This window comes from Ananas comosus, linkage group 6 (assembly GCF_001540865.1).
Source record: "Ananas comosus cultivar F153 linkage group 6, ASM154086v1, whole genome shotgun sequence".
NCBI classification, from domain to species: domain Eukaryota; kingdom Viridiplantae; phylum Streptophyta; class Magnoliopsida; order Poales; family Bromeliaceae; genus Ananas; species Ananas comosus.
In genome coordinates this window covers 1123495-1142317 of record NC_033626.1, presented here as the reverse complement: position 1 = coordinate 1142317, position 18823 = coordinate 1123495, and the positions used below count along the sequence as shown (strand labels likewise).

The window sequence follows — 18823 nt, the reverse complement described above, 5'->3', positions numbered from 1 at the left end:
GCGGCGGCACATTTATAGGATACTTACTTTTAGTGGATACAGTTTTTTCTTTTATTGATTGTTTAGTATACATTTTTTTCGCGTAGATAATTTCATATATTTTTTTTCTGTATAGATGATTTTGTATACTTTTTCCTTCACATTTTTTACTTTTTTTGTATACTTTTTTAAACTTTTTTGTATACTTTCTATGCTGGGATAGGATTTTTTTTTTTTCTATACTTGTATGAGTGAATGACATGTCTAGTCTTATTTTTCTGTAAAAAAATAAAAATATATTTCAATGTAGCGTTTTCAATATTATCATTTTTAATCTAATTATATTTATCCTGATTAGAATAAAATATTAAAAAATTTATTGGTGATCATGAAAAAAGCTTTGTCTCCTCCATCTCTCTCTGTTAGGGGTGAAACTGGGCCCGAGCCTAAACAATGCCCGACCCGATGACTTGTAGTGTCATGTAAGAAAGTATAAAGTGATCAGTTGTATACATACCATAATTAATGAAAAAAAGAAGTCGACCTTTAGAAAAATCCCACATAGCAAGCTTTGAGTCGAGATCACCAGTAACAACTGCCAAAATGCAGCAAATCAAAATCGACTGGTAAAGGGGAAAACATCACAATAATAAAGGACAAACGTAAAGGGTGACTGTAAACAAGGTTGCCACACTGAAAAACACCATTAACGGAATAACGAATACTGCAATTCCAAGTAAATCAGCAAATAGGACGACTAGACAATATATATTATATGTTTGTAATATATATTAATACCTATTTACAATATATATTATATGTTTGTAATATATATTGATTTATATTTGTGCTAATATATATTTGTAATATATTTGTTTTACTATTATCAACTATTAGGTAAAATTTACTATTTTATGGTAAAGTTGGTAGTAAAAAATATTCATCTAATATTGCTAGTATATTAACTAAACTTATATACTAAACTTATATGTATTTGAAGAGAAAAAATATTATAAAAGATTTTTATTATTTTTGTGTTATGCAAGACTAAGATTATTTTAAAAGTTTTTGTGGCAGACTTATTGATTACATGCAATTGTGAGATTTCTGTCACTTTAGCATACAAGGTTCGATTTTTTTTCTGCTCTTGTGGTGTCGATATCATGCTGCTCTGTGAATTATAGATACTTCCAGCGGCGACACATATATAGAATAGTTATTCGTTACTTTTTTCGTACTTTTTATTTTTGCTAATGGTTTAATATACTTTTTTCTGTGTAGATAATTTAGTAAACATTTTTTTCCATACAGGCTTCTTTTTCGTATATTTTTTTGTATATTATTTTGTATGTTTATTCGTAAACTTTTTGTATTGCTATAGTATATTTTTTCTTTATTGGTATAAGTAAACGAACATGTCTAGCCTTATTTTCAAAAAAAAAAAATCAGTCTAGCCTTTTGTTAAATATAATTTTTAATCTAGTTTTATTTATCCTGATTAGAATAAAGTTTTAGAAAAAATATTTATGGGTGATTAGGAAAGAGAATGAGCTCCGAGTTCTATCTCTTCTCTTATCATCCTTCTCTAAATCTTATATTAATATATATTAATATATATTTTATAAATATATTACAAAAATATAATATATTTAACAAATTTATATTAATATCTATTTATAATTTATATTATATGTTTTATATTACATGTTTGTAATATCTATATTAATTTGTGCTATTATATATTTGTTTTACTATTAACAACTATTAGTTATGGTTGAAACTATTATAAATCCAAAATTTAGAAAGTTATAATTAATATTATTCATCTACTATTGCTAGTATAGTAGTTAAACTTAATATATACTATTCTGGAAGTAAGGGTGACTTATAATAATAAAAGCCTCTTCTCGTATACCAAATTATAGATAATTAATAATTTAAAGAAATAAACTAAGCGGGTAGCGTGCTACCTATCCTCAAAAAAAAAAAAATTAAAGAAATAAAAATATAATAATAATATGAAATGAGGCCATTCCAAATATTTTTCGTAATATACATAAAAACAGTATTTTAGGTGGAATGAAACATTTCGAAAAGTCTCTTTCGACTTGAAATCTACTTATGTGACTTATTTCTAAACTCAAAATATTAAATACTCAATAAATTAAATTGACATAATCTTAATTACTGAATATATATACTCAAAACAAAATTAGGTTATATGAAAAAATATTAGCGTTTCATATTTTGTCATACAAATATGAACTTTTTTTAAAAATAAATAAAGACATAGTTTAAGAATTTTGGCCAAATGTGTGAAAACTAAAATTTTCGATTCTAATATAGAGCCAAACAAATGTGGTAGTTTTAAGTTATAAGAACACACTTTAGAAGGTAACTAATACTTTGGTTTAAATTTGATAGTAAAGACAAAAAAAAAATTCGGCAACAATTAATGGAATTATAGTAATAATAAGATGGTGCATTGAACTTCTTAACTCTCTGTCATACTCTGTCATACTCTCCTAACTAATACCAGAATACAACTAGTAATGATAGAGACAATAGCAAGTTTGCATTATATTTGAGCCTTATTATATTAATCGAAAATTCTCTAATTACGGCTAACTTTTCCTATAAGTCATCCTGTTTCTACCATGAAAAGATTAGTTTCCTAAATCAAATGCCAAAAGGTGCTACTGAAAAATAGAATAGAGAGAGAGTTTTTTGAAAAAGTAATAATGCACAAGAATAGGTAGGGCAAGAAGCAATATATAACAATATATAACACCAAAATATTTTTACTTGTTTATAACTTAAAAATAAATTAAAATTTTATTTATTACTATTTATAAAAATTATAATACGTAAACTATAATATTAAAAAAGCTAAATTACAGAAAACCCTCTGTAAAAACCCGCTTTTTTACTTCCCCCTGATATTTAAAAGTCTACACTTTGCCCCCTCCTAATTACAGAATTGTGCACAGGGAGCTACGCCGTTGACAGAAAGCGTGAAATGACAATAATGCCCTTGCTTTTAACATGACGAAGGAAGAGAGAGAAAGCTAATTGTCATTCCTTTCTTTGTTGGAGAAATCTAGGGTTCGGTTCGATCCAAGGAGAAAGGCGAATCGAAACCTAGGCGAAGGAAAAAGGCGAGCGCTATCATTGCGAACCAAGGAGAAAGGCGAAGAATCGGCCTTGAGAGAGTGATCGCGCTTGCCTGAGGTGATCGCGCTTGCCTGAGGGACCCCCCTCACTCTTCTGAGGTATAGTTATATTTTTGAGTTGAAGTGTTATTTTAATTCATGTGGTCCCTAATGTTACTGTGGTTCAGATTTTTTTCTTTTAGGTTTTTAGTTTTGCAATATTTTATCAGTTTTAGTTGTTCCTGTGGTTCAGACTTTTCCTTTGTGGTCCCAAATTTTGTATTAACTTGTGTCTGTAATGTAATCCATGTGGTCCCTAATGTTCCTTTGGTTCAGACTTTGTCTTTTGGGGTTTTGCAATATTTTATCAAGTTTTAGTTGTTTTGAAGGTTGGTTTGATATTTTGTAATACAAAACGCTTGTGATCCCAAATATGTATGTTATATCTCTGTGATGCATTTGTATTTTGTTATATAGGATCCCACAGCTTTTTACTTAATTAATCTTTTTTATTCTAATTTATTGTACCATACAGATGGAGTTGAGGACTCTCGAAATTCATTATGGTGGATTTTTTAAAGGAGATCCTATAACAGAATACTATGGGGGATCAATATCATATGCTGATAATGTCGATCCAGACTTGATGTCCATTATTGAATTATGAGATATTCTTCAGAGTCTTGGATTAACGAAAGAATCGATGGTATACTACACTATGCCTATTGGAGATATATCTAATGGCCTAAAGCTTGTGGATAGTGATAAAGCAGTTCTAGAGATGCTTAAGTGCCATGATGAATTTGGTGTCAGCAACAACTCAGGAATCTACTAGTAAGCCAACTTAGGCCAGGGGCAACATGAAATTGCTTTTTTTTTGTATACTCTTTGGTCTGTTTATAAAGCAAGTTATAAGATACTTACATTACTATCTATAACTCTTAGATCCGTTTGTATTTGTATTTGGATCTAACTATTAGTGTATGGATCTAACTGTTAATATACTGGGATCCTGCTGTCACAGGGATGTTTTTGATGTGAACTTGTTGATACTCTTGTTAATATATGAATTGTGCTGAATGTTTGTTGGTTCTCTTGTTAATGTATGGATTGTGCTAAATATTTGTTGGTTCTCTTGTTCATGTATGGATTGTGCTGAATATTTGTTGGTTCTCTTCTGAGCTGCTTGTATTCACTGGTATCTGCTGGTCTGGTATGGTATCTGTTGCATTGCTGGCTGCTGGTACGAGCAAATTGTTAACAATCTGCTGTACTCTGTTGCATTACTGGTATTGTTGGTACCAGGAGATTGTTAACAATCTGCTGAATTGCTAACAATCAGCAGATTGCTGAATTGCTAGTACCTGCAGATTGTTAACAATCAGCAGATTTTTAACAATCTGCTGGCATCTGCTGAATTGCCGAACATGTAGTTTTTTGTGCTTTCTGTATATATTGTGTTTATTGTGATTAGTTCATTGGAATAGTGCATTAGTTCATTAGAATGCATATTGGTAAGCACATCTCACATGTAGACAACTACAAAGCACATACAAATATCATGAAGATCCATGTAGAGACTTAATAACTTAAATAGTTGTATGATATATTACATAATATACCACTCACTTAGATTGGAACAAAATGAAGTGGCATGCATAACAACAGTCCAAAATACCAAACAAATATAATATAAGTACATTCATATCAATAGATACCACATCAAAGTAATTAGAAGTATACAGATAAGAAGCAAATAGTATTTGCGACTTTTCTGATTGTCTTCCTCTTTTATCTTTATCTGGACCAAAGTAATTTTTGCAATTAGCCTATCCATTTCCTCTCGAAGTGCCATCCTTGAATTTTCAATATTTGTCAACTTCTTTCTAAGAGTATAGTTGTCTTCAGGAGTTGTTGATATCTCATTTTCCAATGCTATTACTTTCTTCTTCAAATGTCCAATTTGTTCGAGGAGTTCGATGATGTATTCCTTTCCTCGCTCACATATCTCTGGATCACGCCAACGAAAAAAATCACAACTATTTCTCTTGTAGTTTATGCAGCCATAAAATCGTCTTCCTGGATTATCGAATGTTAGTGATGTTCTCTGAGAAGCCTTTAATCCACAGAAGCAAACAGGATTGTCTACGTTGAGTTGGCCACTGGTACAACTACTAGATGATGAAGAAGACATTTTGCTGTAGCCAAAGGTAAAAAAAAATTATAAAATGAGGATACAAAACTTAATATATTAAGAAAAACAATTTTTCATTAATCTATAAAATTTTTGAGGAAAATAAAAAAATTGGTTGATCTGGGGTTGATCTGGAGAGAAGATTTCTATATATGCATACACTTGTGCGACTAGGGAAGGAAAATCATACCTTTTTGATGTATTTGGAGACTACTGGGGAATGCTCAAGCCCTAAAGACTACAGTGATGACATTGCTCGGAGGAGGAGAAGAAAGATAAGATGGATTAGCAGTTGACAGGGTGAAAAAATAGGGAAAATGGTGGAGAAATAGTGGAGAGAAAAGTCTGGGAGGGAAATGAGTGGGTATTTAATGGATTCCCGCCATTTTGAAGGGCAGTTTTAGTATATCCACAAATAAATTTTAATTAGTAGAATACTCACGGAACTGTGACGACAGGGGGTAAGTGCACAATTCTGTAATTAGGAGGGGGCAAAGTGTATGTTTTTAAATATCAGGGGATGAAAAAGCAGGTTTTTACAGGAGAGTTTTCTGTAAATTAGCCTATTAAAAATAAATAATATTAATTTAAAAATATTACTATAATATTGTGTAATGCGCAAATTAGTTACTAGTAATAATAATATAAGTCTAAGCCCGTAAGCATTCTCCATAGTTCTTCATCTTCTCTACAATCAAACTATATCTCTCTTTTCAACCTTCGTTAGCTATTATAGAATGTCCGAGTTTGAAGTATTTTGATAGATTCAAATTGTGGACTTAAAATAAAAAAAATTAATTATAGTGAGAGAAAATTAATAGCACGGCCGGATTAGTCTACCCTGGTTGTGACTCTTCACTTTTTAAGAGGTCCTTCATTTTAAGGCTATTTTAGTTTTAGCACGCTTACTTCTTTTAATTCTTTAAATTTAGTCAGAATTTAAAATACTATAGTCAGATTAAAAATTTTAGTTTTCATTCCAACTCATTCCAAGGAGAGAGACCAAGTCTAAAAAAAAAAATATGCTCAATCCCCAAAAGTCTTTATTTATGTATATTTTTAAATTTTTTAAACATTTTTATTTTACTTTCAATTTAGGGTTAATTTTATACAAGTCCCTACAAACATAGTAAATAGCAAATATGCCCCTATAAAGTTCAATTTTCATATGTTGTTCTTACAAAAATCTTGATATTTTTAAATATATTCCTGCCGTTAAAATCTGTTAAAATAGTTTAGTTAACAATAAGTTAAATGCTTAAGACTAGTTAATTTTTAACATTTTTATTCTTCTTATATCATACTGTTATGACTTTTGGATGAACATATTTGTGATGGCAAAATTGAAAATATGAATAGTTTTTTAACGGTTCTCTAATCGTAACAAATCATAGAGATATATTTGAAAATATTAAAATTTTTGTAGAAAAAATATATAAAAGTTTAACTTTGTAAGAATATATTTGTCATTCATTATGTTTGTAGGAATCTTTATGAAATTAATCCATTAATTTATCTAATATTAATCGTATAAAATATACACAGTTATTTATTATTTAAAACTTTTTAGACAAATATTTTGGAATAATTTGAATTACATTATAAAGAAATATAATGTGAAAAAAGAAAAAAAAAAAAAGAAAAGAAAAGAAAAGTGTATCCTAGTACTACTAGATTAGCGAAGAATCCGAATAGCATTCGGAGGGGATCCGACTAGTAGTAGTCGGAGTCCAATACGAGTAGTTTACATGCAATGTGATTGCTATAAATAAGAGAATAGGGTAAGACCCTGCGCCTTCAACCCAACCTGTCTTTCTTTCACGTCCTTGGTCATCATGCTGTTATATCCGAGCGAGTCCGACTTCCCCTACGAGGAGGAGGTGCTACGCGAGCCCCTCAAGCTGCAGGCATGGCGGCGCTACCTCGCCGCCCTCGCCGGCGCCCCGCCCCAGAAGCGCTTCTCAATCTACGAGCGCGCCCTTAGAGCGCTGCCGGGATCGTACAAATTATGGCGCGGCTACCTCGCCGAGCTTCTAGACGCCGCGCGGCCCCTCCCCATCTCCGACCCCTCCTACGCCGCGCTCAACGGCGCCTTCGAGCGCGCCCTCGCCACGATGCACCGGATGCCCCGCATCTGGCAAATGTACCTCGCCTCCCTCACCGCGCAGCGCCGCGTCACCCGCGCGCGCCGCACCTTCGACCGCGCCCTCCGCTCCCTCCCCGTCTCCCAGCACGCCCGCCTCTGGCCCCTCTACCTCCGCCTCGTCTCCCTCCCCGGCGTCCCCCTCGAGACCGCCGTCCGCGTCCACTGCCGCTACCTCGTCTTCGACCCCTCCCACCTCGAGGATTTCATCAAACTGCTCCTCCGCTCCTCCCGCTGGCAGGAGGCCGTAACTCGCCTCGCCGCCGCCCTCAACGACGACGACAAGCCCTTCTGCTCCGTCAAGGGCAAGACCCGCCGCCAGCTCTGGCTCGACCTCTGCGACATTGTCGCCAGCCATGCCGCCGAAATCTCAACTACAGGCCTGAACGTCGAAGCCGTCATCCGCAACGGCATCCGCCAATTCCCCGATGAGAAAGGCCTGCTCTGGACCTCCCTCGCCGACTACTACGCCCGCAGAGGACTCTTCGCGAAGGCGCGGGACGTCTTCGAGGACGGCCTCAATGCTGTTTCGACCGCCCGAGATTTCGGCCTCATCTTTGAGGCGTATGCGCAGTTCGAGCAGCTGTTGCTCGCCGCCAAGCTCGATGCCTCTGATGGTGAGGTGGACAACGGCAACCTAAATGACGGCGAGTTCTGGTTAAAAGGTGGCGACGACACAGATTTTCTGATAGCGAGGATCGAGCTGCTGTTCGATCGGAGGCCGAAGCTGCTCAATTGTGTGCTGCTGCGGCAAAATCCGCACAATGTGGAACAGTGGCGCAGGTTGAAACTTAAAATTTCTTTAAAAGAGTTGCTTCAACACTTTCTTGAGGATTTCTTATATATTGGGAACAATCTAACCAAAGGTTTCAATTGCAGGAGGGCGAAGCTTTTTGATGGTGAACCCTCGACGCAGGTGTCGACGTACGTCCAAGCATTGAAGACCGTGGATCCGATGAAGGCGGTGGGGAAGCCCTACACTCTGTGGGTCGATTTTGCGCGGATGTATGAGAGCCGTAATCTTCTCGACAGTGCTGAAGAGGTCTTCGAAAGGGCTACGCAAGTGAACTTCAAGTCGGTCGACCACCTCGCTACCGTTTGGTGCGAATGGGCGGAAATGGAACTACGGCACAATAATTTCGAAAAGGCTCTTCAACTTATGAGGCAAGCCACTGCAGAGCCCTCTGTCGAGGTCAAGAAGAGAGGTAAAATCAGAATTTCCTTCTAATGCCGTTTCGTTTAATACCTGCGATGCCATATCATGCCTAATTCTGGTTAAAAAAGATTAACTGTAGGATCTGTGCAAAAAGATTAGCTGTTTTTTCCCTACTGGATTAAAATCTGTGTTTTCATACTTGCGTCTAATAGCAATCGATGAAAGTTAGGAAATGAGTCGTGACCAAGTACAAGTTTCAGAATGATGTAGCGACCAACTACAAATAAAGAGCAGGCGAATTCAAGTCTCAGAACAGCCCACAGGTGAATAACTTGTGGTCCTATTTAGCAGAGCTCTAGAAGATAAATGTTGACATGTTGTAATATGCCTTACGCTGCTCGCAACTTATTAGGCGACACTAGGAAGCACAATTTTTTTTTTTTCTCGCATGGCTCGTTACATGCCGTTGCTTGAGGAACAGTACTTTACACTTTTTGCTGGTAATTCTTATCCGATAATTACGAGTCATTCAAGGGTGTGAGAGTGAATTTTGATGTTTCTAAATGAATGGACACTTAAGTTCTAACCATATATAATGACTACATTAGAACTGCATTTTCTTCGCCACTTTTTATCGTTAGGGTGAGGAAATTGGTGATTTTTAACTATTACTAATGGTCATATATATGGTTTCTGCAGCTGCTGCTGATGGGAACGAACCTGTTCAGATGAAGTTGCACAAATCTTTGAGGGTATGGAGTGCGTACGTCGATTTGGAGGAGAGCCTTGGTTCGGTGGAATCTACTCGTGATGTCTATGACAGAATGCTCGATTTAAAAATTGCCACTCCACAAATAATACTTAACTATGCATCTTTCCTTGAGGTAGATAATTGCATTTCTCCCATCAAGCTATTTTCTATGCTCTGGACAATTCTTTTACTAATGCTTCTAACCTTTCTTCTTTGGTTTTTTCACAGGAGCACAAATATTTTGAAGATGCATTTAAGATCTATGAAAGAGGGGTGAAATTATTCAAGTACCCGCATGTTAGAGAAATCTGGGCCATGTACCTTACAAAGTTTGTCAAAAGATATGGAAACACTAAGTTAGATCGGGCTCGAGATTTATTTGAATGCGCGATTGAGCAGGTAAGAATTTTGCATTGAATGGTTGTTTTCTCATATGTGTATCTATTCAATGGTTTGATCGCACTCTCCTTTAGCATGCAATTGGATATGTATTTGGGACAGGAATTAGTGGAGTTTTTTCTATTGAAGATTTGAAATCTGGATCAAGATCAAAAATAGTCTCATGGAAAACAGGAAACTAGTTGAGTTTTTTGCTTTTTTAATGGATAGTATTTGAAATCATGATTAAGATCTAGAATATTTGAAATTACTTCCTCAATTTTTATTTTTTTTTCTGTGTATGTGTTTTTCTTTTACAGTAACTGCTCTATAGTTAAGTATGTCAGCTTTGCTCATCTTTGTGCTAGGTGCATGTTGTTTTTCTTTTTTCTTTTTTTTTCTTTTTTTTTTTTGCACGTTAATGCATCTGTTGTAATCGTTATTCTGTTGTTTGTCATGATCTAACGACTTCTCACATGTAATTTGTCTTCTACTTTTCATCAGACACCTTCACAAGAAGTCAAGCCACTTTACTTGCAGTATGCGAAGATGGAGGAGGATTACGGCCTCCTAAGGCGTGCCTTGCATGTTTATGAACGCGCCGTGAAGGCTGTTCCTGATTGCGAAAAATCGAGCATATATGAAAGCTATATTAATCGGGCTGAATCTCTTGGCTTCAAAGAAGTTCGAAAGATATACGAGGTTAGCATTCTTCCCCTTTCCCACCCTTTTTTTCGATTATAAGTCTTTCCTACCTATCGCAGTTCTTTGTAGGTCACTTGATTATCTTAGTATTGAAAGATAGATGTGACAACCCCTTTTCTCTAACTGAAATTTTCTAGCAAAATTTTTCATGTTACATGTAGTATGAATACTACCATGAGTTTGCAAGCTGAATTCATAAGAGATTCCATCGAAGTTAGTAGGTTTGATAACCTTTCAGCAATTGAAGCTAAAACTTTTTTGGTTCGATGTGAAAAACTAAAATAATTATTGGTTAATACCTAATGAGTGTTCGATTTAACAAAATTCTCAATTTAGTCATCAAAAGATTTATGCCTTGATCTTTTCTATATCTTCCTGCATATTTTTGTTCTTCTTGATAGTTACATATTGCCATCCATCTATGCAAACTATGTGACCATCTTTATCATATGACCTTTCTTTCATGTTAAATTACCACTTCAGTTGTAAATTCACGAATTCATCGTGTTTATTTATTCTATTCACGTCGCTTATGTGCCTTAACCGATGTCAATGATTTGGGGTGAGTGGATATCTTATATTCGCCATAAGCCATCATTTGTTGAAACATCAGGACAGTGACAATAATTGGAGAAATTGATTAAATCGACCTCCACCTTGCTTTTGAAATGGAAGCTTGTTACTTGCCTTTATTGATTTTTTTATTTTTTTTATTTGTGTTCACGATACGTAATAAGAATATATTTCTAATTCGCAATTTCTTGGTGCTTTTACAGCAAGCAATTGAAGCTGGCCTCCCGGACAGCGACTTGAAAAGCTTGTGCATGAGACTGGCCGACAGAGAAGCAAGCTTAGGAGAAATCGCTCGTGCTCGCAGGTTATACACGTACACATCAGAATATGCAGATCTGCAATCCGATTCCAACTTCTGGAAAATGTGGAGCGAATTTGAGATTATGCACGGTAACGACGATACCTTTAGGGAGATGCTTCGTATTAAACGCACCGTCTCGCTTCCTGCTCAGACCTTCGAGAGAATCAAAAGGCAAAGACTGCAGTAGAGCAATAGATACAGATTTGTTATTAGCAGGCCACATTCGGCTGGGCCGGATCTCAAATTTACAGCAGATTTTACAACTTCATTTAGTTGTCATAAGATCCTTAATGTAAGTACAAAATAAATTCATAATTTCGGCAAAAAAAGTGAGAGTGCATCGCATACTGAGATGCATTTGTGTTTTTATATTCTTCTCTCAATTTTGTATTATTAGACCTCTTGCAATGTATATATGTTTTTACAGATTGTCCAATAGATTTTGTATTATTGGACACCTCTGTTGCAATGTGAACAGTATTGCTGAGTAGTAAACAAAATCATAGCAGGAAGAGAGCAATCAGTAATTCTCAAATTGAGCTGTAAAAATTTGAAACTGGTTTTCAGTATCAAAATCAAAATTTCTTTCAAGATATGAGAAGATAAGAGTAGAGCTTGAACACTTTTAGAAGTAAATGGTGCTGTTTACATCCATGCTGTTTCGATGATGCTATATCTGAGTCGACAATCGGCCCTCTTAAATATAGATTTAGGCTATTTAAGCTTGTTAAAAACCAAATATCGCAATTTAACTATGCCTTTTGCTTGGTGATCGAGTGGTTTTAAATTCATCTTTTCACTTGAATTATAGGTAAATGATGTCAAAAAAAATAAGAAATTTGAAATCTAGAAAGTTCAAATATTCTTAGATCATATTTACTGTAACCAATCATCATCCATTTAAATATCTTATTGCCTAAAACCATATGGAAGCAACTACACCAATTTACTTCTGAAAATATTCTACTCTAATTTTTAAAAACACTATTCCAAATTGCTTGTTCCATTAATTTATCGTTCAATTTCAATGTATTCTCTACCCCGAAACACATCAAAGCATGCGTCTGGTTATTTAGAGAAGCATGAAATACTGTCCCCCTTCCCCAACCAGAAAAAAATAAAAAAAAAAATTAACCATGGACGGTCTTCTTTTCTACAGTTTTTACTCTTTAGATAAAAAAAAAATGCCCAAAAATTGAAAAAGCTACTTTTTAGGGAGCAAATTCTCTAGACCCTGATTGTAGAGAATTCCAACGGACCATACAAATGGCCTCAATTAGAAATGCGGCATTATTCGCAAGTGGGTGGGTCTCCCTGTATGTTGTGACAAGCTATTCTGGAGTAGTATGCTTGGCGTATGGAAGTGAAAAATACGGATTTGGAGATGATATCGAAGGTATTGTGTGAGGTATTGATGTAAAATCAGCTGATTTGTTTATCTGGATCATGCAGTTAGTGTTGGTGGCACCGGAGGTGACGAGGTATTACGTTGAGCATAACGTATAGCCTGAATTATTGTGAGTATATTTCTGAGCATCCTGACATACGCATTTCATTACATGCGTATTGCCGGTTGTTAACTCCTTCAAAGTATCCTATTCATCCAAAACTTTGTCCTAATGTTTTGCTGATAGGATGTAATAGTATCTTCTAACCCTTCTGTTCTCCTTCTTCTCTGCTAATCTCTTCCACTTCTTCCATGGCTTCTAGGCTGTTCAAGGATTTACTGTTGTGTTGGTGTCCAGGAGTTACTCATCAGCACACATCTGTAACACAATCCCTGTACTCTCTTTTGCTCTGCTCTAGTATAAGAGTTTTTTGGAACATTGGTTGAGGTAGTAATTGTTGGCTATGTATTATTGGACTAAATAGGTCCATCTTCCTGCCCTGTGATAATAGACACAGGAGACTAATAAGTTGAGTGAAGCTGCGGTCTACAAGAGACCTAACGACAAGAGGCCCAACAATAAACCTAATATCCAGGTAGGTTGAGTTGTGTCCCGTGAGCGCCATAGTTGAGTCCTTAGTGTGATGGCTGTGCCATTCCTATCAGCACGTGCTTTTGTAATAGTTGGCTAGTATTTACGACATACAGTAATGCCTCTGCCGTTTCCAGACTTGTTAGAGGATTCAAGGCCGGAGTAGTTCTACTGGTAATTGTTGCTATAGGTGTGTTCGTAATGGCCCCAATTGTCTGCTCTTGAAGCTTTGCCTGCTCAAAAGCCACAAATAGGGTTGTTAGTTTAACTATTTTGACGATAGGCTTAAACTCATCCTTAAGGCCACTTATATCTCCAATTACAACTCCTCCATCCGATGTGGGGTTATTCGGGCGTTACAACTGCAATTCGAGACATTCCGATATCATTTGTAACCAAGGATTTAAGTGCCGTGGCATAGGGTCGTGCCGGAAACTTGTCAGCCACGGTACGACATGGAGTATGCCGATTTGTGCCGATATGTGCCGGTCAAAAAATTCTTCTGGGCCGACAAATAATAGCTTGAAATATTTATTTTCTTTAGCAACAAAATATTCTAACTATTTATTATGTCTTTTTATTACATCTTTTGAACTTTATTGAGAAAATTATTTAAAATTTGATTAACCCTACACGAATATTTGTTTACTTATTTAATTTTGTTACTTACCAAATTAGAAACTGCTAATTTGATAAGTAATAAATCGTTATTTAAACTTTATAATTATGTACATTAAATTCAATTTTAATTTTAATTTTAATTTATTGAACGAAAAAATTTATGTTTAAATGAATAGCATATTTCAACTAATTTGATATTAAAACGACACAAAATTTCAAATATATTAACTTATTTAAATTGTAAATTATGTTGTATTTATAAACATAATTTTTATTATTTATTTAAATTAAAGGCTTCTATTTTTAAAATTAATTTTAAATTGTTCATAAGATAGTAAAAACAATATTAAATTTTAAAAGTATTGATTATAATTAAATTTCTCTCTCAACCAAAAATGGACATGAATTTCTCTCTCAACAAAAAGAAAAAGACGTGGTTTGGAGGAAGATGAGATGCTGTGGATGAGAAATTTAAAAGATGGAAGAGGAAGATGGAAAAAAAAAATGATCTATGACTTAAAAATTTTAAATGTAAATTGGACATGAATTTCTCTCTCAACAAAGAAAAAAAAAGAAAAAATAGTTTTGAGGAAAATATCTGTGGTAGAAAGTTTCTAAAAATAAAATGGGAGATCATACCAAATTAATAGATGGGCATTATGGAAATAAAAATAAAAATTTACAAAAAAGTTCTTCATGCTAATTTTATATATAAGGAAATAATTTATCTTTGGTAGGAAGGTGACTGGTACCTATAGCAATAAAAATCAGTCATCCTCTTAACTAAAAGACATCTCCATCATTCATTTAAAAAAATTTAAGGGCCGAAATTTTTTTTGGTGCATAGGAACATTGCTCTTATATTAAAAATTAAAATAAAATTGGATTATGGTTTGGTACAGATACAGGCAAAATTTATATACATTAAATTTTTATTTTTAGTATTCATATTAGAAATCATTGTCATTCATAAGGTAAAATAAATCCAGTACGTTCGGATTCGGATTTGACATCCCCCCACGCAGTATAAATCGCAACCCCAGCCGTCAATTCTGCACTTATTACTAGGGTCGGGCAGGGTAAATAAGTAGGAAATTCGCCGTCTGCCGTCGCCCTTCCTGCTCGCTCTGCACTCCCGCGGCCTCCAACCAGATTCGGGTGCTGCTGCCAGCCTCGTTCCGTGTAAGCAAACTTGTCTTCTCTGATTCTCCCCTCTTCTACCGCACACTGTCTCCTTGCATCTTTCCGAGCAATCATTACTGTCGTGCTCTATTTTTTAGGGTTAAGATTATGTATATTTTGTTAATTTTATTTTTATAATTGTATTCTGCAATGGATTTAGAAGGTGGGGCACCAATTGTTGTCCTCTAATTCACGTAACTTAAATTTTTACTGTAAACCTAATTGTCGGTTCGGTTTTTCTTTGCTAACTATTCGCGTCTGCAACTCTGTTTGTTCGCTCGCGACAAGAAAAATTTCAATATAAGAACGCTTTATAGACGGCGCTTGGGAAAGTGTGCCCCAACAATCTTATAATATAACAAATACCCCCGACGACACTTTAAAACGTTGTTATGCGAACCATCTATTTTAATATTACAAATACCAATGCTTCAAAGAGTCGTTATATATATGAACCATCTATTATGATTTTCAATATCAAAATATACGAAATAACTGTCACCATTACTATCCCTAACTAAAAAACGTGTTATCAAACTCCAAATATTCCTGATACCAAATAAACAATCAACATTACTGAAACTATAACTAACACTATCGCTCTAATTTTTCTCCATATTATTTAGAAGGGTTCATCACTTCCCCTGGTATGGCTAATAGCATCCATAGTTAGTTAATTCGCGAATTATTCGCGAATTTTCGAAAAAACGAATTTAACAGCCGTATACATATTATTCCCAAAAATTCAAAAAAAATCGCGTTTTTTTCGTCAAAAGTACTTGTTCGCGAATAATTCGCGATTCGCGAATTATTCGCTCGAAAAAATCGGCCCTGTGGGCTTGCAGGTAGCGGGCTCGCGGACGGGTCGCGGGCCTCATGGGTGGCCCAAAACAGAAAAAAAAAAAGAAAAAAAAAAAGAAGAAGAGCCGAAAAAGGGTTTTGCCCTAACCCTTCACCCCTCTTCCCTTCCCTTCCTCCTCTTCCCTCCGAGTGGCCACATCGAAGATCGGGTTCTTCATTCTTCAGAAATCAGAACCCTCCTCGTCGCCTCGTCCTCTTCCGCTTCCGCTTCCGCTTCCGCTCTCCAAACGATGGATCAGTAATCGGGTTGTTGTTCTTTACAAGAATTTTTATGCTTTAGTTTCTCTCTCTCTTTCTTTCCTTTATTTCATCTTCTCTTAATTACTAACTGTATGGTTTTGATCAGTAACAAGACCATGACTACAACATGTAGCATCATTGTAAACATGCATTTGTTAAGATTCATTACTTCCTTTTTATCTTTAATCTCTACAGTATACATGAATATGCCCAGCATACAAGAATAATCAGCAAATAAGGTTTTAAGAATTAAGTCCTCAAAAGGTTTGATATGCTCAGCAGGTTTGAAAGTCACAAGCATATGCATTGATTAAAAACCAAGGGAGATCTAGCAAACTTAACAAAGGTACATGGGTGTTAATTGGCAATACTGGGAATTTCCGATAAATTTGGAGAAATAGCAATATGGAGATACAGATTTGAGTTTGCTATTTGCTTAATTATATATTTATTTTGGAACATAATACAGTTTGCTAATTTTTTACTTAATTAACTTAATTTTGTAGCTCTTTATTCTTATATTCTTAAGAATTATGAGTATTTATACTAATTGCATAAAACTTGAGAAAAAAAAAAATTTAATTTAATAGCCGAATTTTTGATCCCGAATTTTTAATTAGTGAACGTATAATATCCGTATAAATCACGTATCCGAATAATTGGCGAATCCGTTTTTTAACCGTATTTTTCAACGAATTTAAAAATTAATAGACGAATTCTATCCGAATTATACCCGTACCGAATTTTTGCCGAATCCGAATTAACTAACTATGATAGCATCAAAACTTTTCATATCAAATCAATTTATTAAATTCATAAAGTCTACTATTATTTTTAATTTTTTGACGCTTTAAAGCATCAGAATTTCAAAAAATTCTGACAAATCCGGACACTTTAAAAAGTCAGAATATATTTTACCGATGCTTGTTATATGCGTCGGTATATACATGGCCACTTTTCATTTGTAAATGCTTTAACCGACGCTTTCAAATATAATGCCAAACTATAGTATGATACTTTTAAGCATCATTAAACATTTAAAAAGAGCGTCCTTATATGTTACTTCTTTTTTTTTTTTTTTTGTAGTGTTTCCATAATTTATAATAATAGATGGACGCTGCCGCCGACGGATCGCTTCCCTACTATCACTATGAATGCCCATGTCTTACAATGTCGGATCCGATAGTGAAGTATGAGATGGCTAGCTGCGACAGCATCGTCATCAACCTGACATTCATGAAGCAGGTTCAGTATATAACACGACAAATGGAGACATCAGTTTTTGATCGCGTGGACCCGCCAGAGATATTTAAGCAAGCGTGTTACCATAAAGATGTCACTGAATTTGCCTCCGAGGAGGCTGCCAAACGCGCTTGTCTTGACATCCTCAGGGAGGTCGATGGTTTTTCTAGTTCGCCTCATATGTTCGACGGTCTATCACGAGAAATCGGATCGTCGGTCCGCGCAGCAGCGGAGGCAAAGAAGGCCTACAAGGATCCCGTGGTTGTGAGATTCAGCGCGCGTATTACTCTCTACAACAGAATGATTCATGACGACAAGGTGGCTCGGGTTCAGCTGCTGCTGAGAGCGGCTGCTGTACCGAAACGATTGAGCGGCGAGTCGTGCCCGATTTGCTTGCACAAGTTCGACGAAGAGGTGGATTTTCTGGAGCTCCGATGCTCCCATGCCTTTCACCATTCCTGCATTTTAAGATGGTTAAGGAGGTCTACAACTTGTCCCACGTGTTACCATGATATCACCAAAGACCTACCTTGATCGTCGCAGGTTTCTTTGTCTCTCTTTTTATCCATAAGTTTTCTTTAAAACTTCTTGTTGCTAGCTTAGCTATGTTCGTAGAAAGGGGTGAGGACTAATTTCTGGTGATTTTGTAGTGGTCATGGAAGGTTAGAATGCTTGAATTTCTTCTATCTTATAATTATTAACTCTTCTTTTCGCTCAATTAGAATTTTTTACCGAATAACAACAGCAGGAGAAGCCTGTAACAAGGCTCGCAAACTCTCCTTTTGCTTTATTGTGTGTTCCCTTCCTCATCTAACCTATCTAGGCACTCTTATTATGATTTGAAGCTCAATAACAGCTCCTTCTGCAATTTGCAGTAGACTCTGCCTACGAGCGCGTCCTTCTGTTCGAAGCGAAGCTGGACAAGCAAGAAGAGACGATGACGCGCCGAAGTCGTCATCCCTTCTGTCGGGATTGTTTCGCTGCCATTTTGTTCTAATCTTTTGTTTGCTTGTTTTTCGATTTTTACGTGTTTCTGCAATGCTTACCATAAAGAATTGAACTATGACTAGTATGGCCTGTTTCATGCTTCTCTGATTGGCGGATCCAATTTATGAGTTTCTGCAATGCTCACTTCTTTTTTTCTGTATGAATGTAATTGACATTATTCCAAAATATTTATCTAAAAAGTTTTAAATAATAAATAACTGTGTATATTTTGTACGATTAATATTAGATGAATTAAAAAGAAAAATAGAAATGTTTAAAAATTTAAAAAGTATGTATAAATAAAAGCTTTTGAGCGTTGAGTTCTTTTCTTTCGGAACTGGGCCTCTCTCCTTGAAGTGAGTAGGAATGCAGGCTAAAC

At 35.5% G+C, this 18823-nt stretch overlaps 3 protein-coding genes across 4 annotated transcripts; 2 read left to right on the top strand and 1 right to left on the bottom strand.

Moving 5' to 3' along the window:
• LOC109711608 lies at window positions 4463-5325 on the bottom strand. Its single transcript, XM_020234747.1, has 2 exons — window positions 4939-5325; window positions 4463-4495 (listed from the first exon to the last, which is right to left on the bottom strand). The coding sequence occupies exons 1-2, from the start codon at window positions 5323-5325 to the stop codon at window positions 4463-4465; spliced, it is 420 nt and encodes a 139-aa protein (XP_020090336.1).
• Window positions 7143-11768, top strand: LOC109711714 (pre-mRNA-splicing factor SYF1-like). The gene is made up of 6 exons (XM_020234894.1): window positions 7143-8251; window positions 8348-8673; window positions 9324-9508; window positions 9604-9774; window positions 10258-10455; window positions 11235-11768. The coding sequence occupies exons 1-6, from the start codon at window positions 7161-7163 to the stop codon at window positions 11517-11519; spliced, it is 2256 nt and encodes a 751-aa protein (XP_020090483.1). The 5' UTR covers window positions 7143-7160; the 3' UTR covers window positions 11520-11768.
• LOC109711715 lies at window positions 16071-18600 on the top strand. 2 transcript variants are annotated; one of them, XM_020234896.1, is made up of 3 exons: window positions 16071-16221; window positions 17302-18000; window positions 18336-18600. In XM_020234896.1, the coding sequence occupies exon 2, from the start codon at window positions 17326-17328 to the stop codon at window positions 17989-17991; it is 666 nt and encodes a 221-aa protein (XP_020090485.1). In that variant the 5' UTR covers window positions 16071-16221; window positions 17302-17325; the 3' UTR covers window positions 17992-18000; window positions 18336-18600. The 2 variants fall into 2 exon arrangements, with proteins under 2 accessions (XP_020090485.1, XP_020090484.1); XM_020234895.1 differs by having other exon boundaries at window positions 18333-18600.